Below are 5630 nucleotides of genomic sequence, written 5' to 3'. Positions count from 1 at the left end.
TGCTCTGCTCTCTGAGGCCCCGTCTGCAGCACTGCGTCCAGGGCTGGGGGTTCCAAGACAAGACAGGGAGCTGTGGGAGAGGAGCCAGAGGAGCCGCAGGGCTGAGCAGGGGCTGCAGCAGCTCCCTGCAAAGCCAGGCTGAGGGAGCTGGGCTCGTTCAGCATGGAGAAGAGGAGCTGGGGCTGAGCTGAGTGCAGCCTGCAGCGCCTGCAGGGAGCCTGCAGCCAGGAGGGGAGGCAGCGCTTGGGCAGGGGAGATGAGAGCAGGCCAGGGAAGGGCTGGAAGCGGAGGGAGGGCAGCTGGAGGCTAGGGGTCAGGGAAGTTGTGTGCTGGGAGAGCGGTGAGGGGCTGAACAGCTGCCCAGAGAGGCTGCGATGCCCCGTCTGTCCCTAGAGGGGTTGGAGGCCAGGCTGGATGGGGCCCTGGGCAGCCTGGGCTGCTGTGAAACGTGGGCAGGTTGGCATGCAGTGTGGGGTTGGAGCTCCATGATCCTGGAGTCCCTTCCAAGCCTGGCCATTCTGTGATTCTGTGAAAAGGAGGGAAACAACCACAAGAGGGCGGATGGGGCCACCGGGACACGTTGCTACCCCGGCCAATTAACCTTACCTGCAATCCCCCAACCCACCCCCATCCCTCTGACTGCAACACCCAAGCGTGGCTGAACCAGAACAGCTTTTATTAATAGATGCAGCGCCCAATGAACAGACAGCCATGCAGACAGATGGCCGCAGCCCCGCTAGCAGCCCAGCCAGGGGTCTGTGCGGCTCTTGCGGGAGAGGAAGGAGATTTTGCGTGCCATCTCAGTGTTGTAGACACGCCGGCACGCCTCATAGGCCAAGCGCTGCCTTTTGCGGCACGGCTTCTCGTAGTAACGCCGCTGCTTCACCGACTCAATGATGCCGTCCTGCGAGAGGATCCTGTGGGGAAGGGGACACCAGAGAACCGTGATCACATCTTCCTCCTCCCCTCTGCTGTGCCCTCACTGCCACTTCCTGCACTGCCCGCAGCCCAGCTGCTTGTAACGTCCTGACAGCCTTTATCTCCCCTTTCACCGAACCCTGTGCCTGCTGAGCCTTTGCATTTCAAGATCAAAGCTCATGTTGCTTATTGTCCCCCCTGCTAGCTCACCACATGAAACTCACTTCCTGCATTCTGCTACAAGACCCCAAAACAGCAGTGAGTGCTCTGGGAGTTGTCCAGGGTGCACTTACCAGGAATTTGGGAACACCAGGAAGCCTGTAGAGTGCTCTAGAGCCAACTGGAGGCTCTGGGTGTAATTTAGGGTGCTTAAGAGTACACAGAAGGGTCCCAAAAGGCCTCTAGGGCACAATGAAGCACTCTGAGAGCACTGTGAAGTACCGTAGAGTACATTGGAGCTTTTGCCATAAATGTAAGCACATTGGGATGCCCCTGGGGCAGCACTTTTTGGACATAATCACCTGCCCTCCGCTTCACCACACCCAGGAGCAGCAGGGCAGAGCATAGAGGCATCACTCAGAGGGCTGTGAGACCCCGGCCCGGCTGCCCTGTGGGGGTCTCCATCCCTGGAGGTGCCCAAGAACCAGAGATGGGACCCCTGTGCAGAGCTGCCAACCCACATCAAAGGGCGGACCCGAGGGGGAGGAGGGCTGTGAAGTCCCTTCTGCCCCAACCCCCTGCGATGCTCGGTGCCCCCCGCCCGGGCCCAGCCGCAGCCCCTCACCTGCTCAGCGCCCCATAGGCCGCATCCACGTTGCCATTTTGCACCATGACAGTGCGGCCGATGAAACGGAGGTGATTCGCCATGGTCGAGGGGCTCCGCTGAAGGCCGGCACCGCCCCGGGATCTCCCCTACCCCCAGGAACCACCGGGACCCCGCGAAACCGCGACGCCGCCACTCACCTCCGTGTGCCCCGGAACCGGAAATCAACATAGGGCCCTGGCCGGTGGGCGGGGCTTAACATAAGGGGGCGTGGTTAAGAGGAAAGGAGCAGGGCTTTACCAGAGGGGGCGTGGTTAAGAGGAAAGGGGTGGTGCTTGTGACGCGAGTCGGTGGGGGCGTGGCGTGAATGAAGGGGGCGGGGCCATGGGAGAGGCTCCGCCTCCGTGTATCCCTATGGGGTCCTGGGTAGGGGTCGCCGTGTGGGGCTGGGAACAGCACCAGGGGATCCCAGGACCAGGGGACACATCGGGCTTGGGGGTTGTGGGGTCCAAAGGACACCGGGCCCAGGAGGAGACACAAGGGGGAATGCTGGCCCCCATGGGGGACATCAGAACAGGTCCAGGAGGGACGCTGCTCCAAGGGACAGCGGGTATGGACACAGCAGAACTGCAGATGACACAGGGTCCAGGGATGGCACCAGGCCGCAGGGTGACAGCAGCACCAGGGGGGCCACTGGACCACTTGGGGGGGAGGCAATAGATCCAAGGGACAGCAGCCCCAGGGGACACAGGGCTCGGGGATGACATCAGAGCTCCAAATGGGGACACCAGCTTCAAAGAGGACAGCAAATCCAGAGGACAGTGATCCCAGGGGGCATCATGACCCCTGGGTGGAGACGCCAGGTTTAGGGGACAGCAGCTTCAGGAGGGCTACTGGGCCACATGGCGGTGGAGGGGAACACTGGATGCAAAGGATGCCAAGCCCAGGGGTGACACCAGGACCCAGATGGGGGCCAGGTTGAGGGGACACCAGGACCCAAGGAGACAAAACCCGCACCTCCTCACCCCCAAAACAGCCCCTCCACCCCCATGTCACACCCCCAGCGAGTACAGAGGACACCATCACAGCCCAGCCCAGCCGCTCCGCTGCCATTTATTGCTCCCACGGGGGGAACGCGTCGCGCCCCAAAACCCTGCGGGGAAGGCACGAGGCTGGGGGGTGGCTGTGCTGCTGCGGGGGGGCCTGCCCCCCACCCCCATCCTCCTGTCCCCTTGTGCCCCCCCCGGCGTTGCAGCGAGGCCCCAAGGCACCGCGCTCGGGGTTGGAGGGGGGGGCGGCTCTGCTGCGTGTCTGTGGGGTTTGAGGGGGGGGGGAGAAGAGACCCCAAAAATCCACTTTGTTTGAGGTTGCTCTCGCAGTCCGGGGACGGGGCGCTGCCTCCTGCCCCCACTTTCAAAATAATAATAATAATAATAATTAAAAAAAAAAAAAAAAAATTAAAACAAAGCCAAAAAAAATAAACCCAAAAACCAAAATGAAGAAGAAGAGAATCCCGTGCTGGGGACGGTCACACGTCGGGTGCTGCGGGGGGCGTGGGGGCCCCAGTCCGGGTGGGGAGGGGGCACTTGGGGTGTGTTGTCCCTGTTGGTGTCGTCTCTGATGTCCCCCCCGATGTCCCCGACGTGGCGCCGTCCCCGTGTGCGCTGCGGCGGTCTCGGAGCAGCAGGAGGACCCCGACGGGATCGGGTTCAGGGCCGGCTTTAGGGGCGACGTGGGGGAACCAGACTTTGAGCATCACCTCCACCTGCAGCAGGGTCCCCAGGTAGCGTGCGCTGCGGGGCGGAGGGGGCCCCCATCAGCCCCCAGCCCCACAAAGGGAGCGTTTGGGGGCTGCGGACCCCCTGATGGAGAGGAGATCCTCGGGGTGTTTGGGGTTTTTTTTGGGGGGGGGTACTCACCCCATTTCGGGTTTTTGCAGGACGCCGATAATCCGCTGGATTCTGTCCATGGCCACGCTCTGCTGGAAGCTGCTGAGCCCTGTGGGGTGGGATCCCCCCCCGTGCCATAAATGCCCGTCCCATGGGGTGAGTTTGGGGGACACCGTGGGGACGGAGCTTCCTTCCATGATTCCCATCCCATGGGGCAATGCTGAGGACGCCGTGGGGACAGAACCACTGTGCCATAAATCCATGTCCCGTGAGGACAGGAACGTAGGGATGAGACCCCATACCACAAATCTCAGCGCTACGGAAAGGTTTTGGAGTCACTGTAAAGGGGGCCACGGGGATGGAACCATTGTGCTATAAGTCCCCATGCCTTGGGGGGGGGGGGGGGGGGGGGAGCATTGGGGACACTATGGGGATGTGGTGGAGGATCTCCCGTGCCATAAATCCCTATGCTGTGGTTCTGGGATCGTGGGGCACCCACCTTTGTCATATCTCCCCATGCGCAGCCCATTGAGCAGCTCCGTCAGAGGGCGGATGAAACCCCGCAGCTCCCGGCACTGCAAGGAGGAGGAGGAGGAGGATGAAGACCACCACCCCTGTGAGACCCCCAACACCCCCCCCTCCACAAAGACACCCTGAAACCACCCTATCAGGAACACTCCAACCCACACTGCAACGTTTTAGGGGTCAGCGCTGCTTTTTTTTCATCCAAAAACTCACTTTTTGGGCAAAGAGGCGATCGCCGTCGCTGGGGGGGGGTGGTGTTGTGCCGGGGACCCCCATCCCCATCCTTTGGCCGCTTCGCACCACGCAGCACTGGGGGCGGCTCCGGATCCCCCCCTGCCCTCCTCTTACGGCCCCGCTCAGACCGGGGGGGCGCTAGGGGGGCTCTGGGGAGGGTCTCAGTCCCAATGCCATCACCAGAACTGGGGGAGCGCTGGGAAGGTTCCATGGGGTCACCTGGAAATGGGGAATGGGGAAATGAGCAGGGAAATGGGAATTCGCATCCTTTTATTTTGCCCTTCTTACAATTTTTTTTTCTTTCACCTTCTTCGTCTTTTCTTCACCTTCTCTTCTTTTACGCTTTTTATCTTTTTTTTTTTTAAACCTTTTTTTTTCTGCCGTTTTTCCATTCCTCTTTTATTTTTTATTGTTATTATTATTATTTTTTCATCATTTTCCCTTTCCCTGCCGAACGCTTCCAGTCCTCCCCCTCCAGCACCCCGCACCCCTTCTACCCCTATCTCCCCCTCCCCCTCCCCGGTTCCCGGGTCCCCTCCCCCGGTACCGATACCCCCCACCCCCGCTCCCGCCGCCCCGCACCCACCCACCTGCCGGCGGCAGCCGCTGCGGCGGGGCCGTGCCCGCCCGGTGCCGCTCTCCCCGTCCCTCCGTCCCCGTCCCGCTCCCGGTCGCGCTGTCCCGGCACCGGCGCCGGTTCCGCCCCGGCTGCGGCTGCCCCACGCGTACACGTGCGCGGCCGCACGTGCCTCCGCCGTCGCCCCGCCCCCTGCGCTCCCATTGGCTGCCGCACCCCTGGTAGTGGGCGGATCCGCCTCTCGCCGCCACGCCCCTTATACCTGATTGGCTGCTGCCGCCGCACGCCGTGCCCAATGCGGACGCTGCCCCGAGGCGATTGGTTGGGAGGGTGGGGCCGTGGCCACGCCCCTCCATGTGGCGAGGCGGCGGAGCTGCGCGACACAGCGCCCCCTACCGGGCGGCGGTCACAGCGCCGGGGTTGGCGGGGAGCGGGGCGGGTCTCGGTGGAACCGGGCCCAAGCTACAGGAGCCTCGGTGAGCGCAGATCCGCGGCCGCGTCCCGCCGGCAGTACGGGACGGAGCTCAGCACCGCCCACTTCCCGTTCAGCCAATGGGCGGCGGCTCCGCTCCGGCTCGCGGGCGGCTCAGCCAATGGGAGCGCGGCGTCGCCTCAGCGCCGTTACATAATGGAATGCGGGGGGGGCAGACGCGTGTGCGCCCACGTGGGGGCGGGGCGGGGCGGGCCGTGCGCGGGCGTGGGAACGCGCGTGGGGGGCGCGGGA

The 5630-nt window shown here is 63.1% G+C and overlaps 2 protein-coding genes across 2 annotated transcripts; both read right to left on the bottom strand.

The window, feature by feature from the left end:
* Window positions 1-659: 659 nt before the first annotated feature.
* On the bottom strand, window positions 660-1901 carry MRPS21 (mitochondrial ribosomal protein S21). The gene is made up of 2 exons (XM_042891512.1): window positions 1703-1901; window positions 660-917 (listed from the first exon to the last, which is right to left on the bottom strand). Exons 1-2 carry the CDS (start codon window positions 1783-1785, stop codon window positions 737-739), a joined length of 264 nt encoding a protein of 87 aa, XP_042747446.1. The 5' UTR covers window positions 1786-1901; the 3' UTR covers window positions 660-736.
* Window positions 1902-2788: 887 nt separating this feature from the next.
* On the bottom strand, window positions 2789-4995 carry CIART (circadian associated repressor of transcription). The gene is made up of 5 exons (XM_042891513.1): window positions 4920-4995; window positions 4309-4548; window positions 4070-4145; window positions 3601-3679; window positions 2789-3474 (listed from the first exon to the last, which is right to left on the bottom strand). Exons 2-5 carry the CDS (start codon window positions 4375-4377, stop codon window positions 3210-3212), a joined length of 489 nt encoding a protein of 162 aa, XP_042747447.1. The 5' UTR covers window positions 4378-4548; window positions 4920-4995; the 3' UTR covers window positions 2789-3209.
* Window positions 4996-5630: the final 635 nt, after the last annotated feature.

This window comes from Lagopus leucura, unplaced genomic scaffold, assembly GCF_019238085.1.
Source record: "Lagopus leucura isolate 7727_CA_CO unplaced genomic scaffold, USGS_WTPT01 34920-0_obj-0_obj, whole genome shotgun sequence".
Taxonomy (NCBI): domain Eukaryota; kingdom Metazoa; phylum Chordata; class Aves; order Galliformes; family Phasianidae; genus Lagopus; species Lagopus leucura.
Note: the sequence above shows the minus strand (reverse complement) of the source record. Positions and strands in the feature narration are given on the sequence as shown.

Bases quoted from the DNA above. Each gene is read 5' to 3' on its own strand.
- MRPS21 (XM_042891512.1), bottom strand. From the start codon at position 1,785: ATGGCGAATCACCTCCGTTTCATCGGCCGCACTGTCATGGTGCAAAAT. The intron at 918-1,702 runs GTGAGGGGCTGC...CCTTCCCCACAG, and splicing joins GCCTATGGGGCGCTGAGCAG to GATCCTCTCGCAGGACGGCA.
- CIART (XM_042891513.1), bottom strand. From the start codon at position 4,377: ATGGGGATGGGGGTCCCCGGCACAACACCACCCCCCCCCAGCGACGGC. The intron at 4,146-4,308 runs GTGAGTTTTTGG...TCCTCCTTGCAG, and splicing joins ATCGCCTCTTTGCCCAAAAA to TGCCGGGAGCTGCGGGGTTT. The intron at 3,475-3,600 runs GTGAGTACCCCC...TCCGCCCCGCAG, and splicing joins CTGCAAAAACCCGAAATGGG to CGCACGCTACCTGGGGACCC.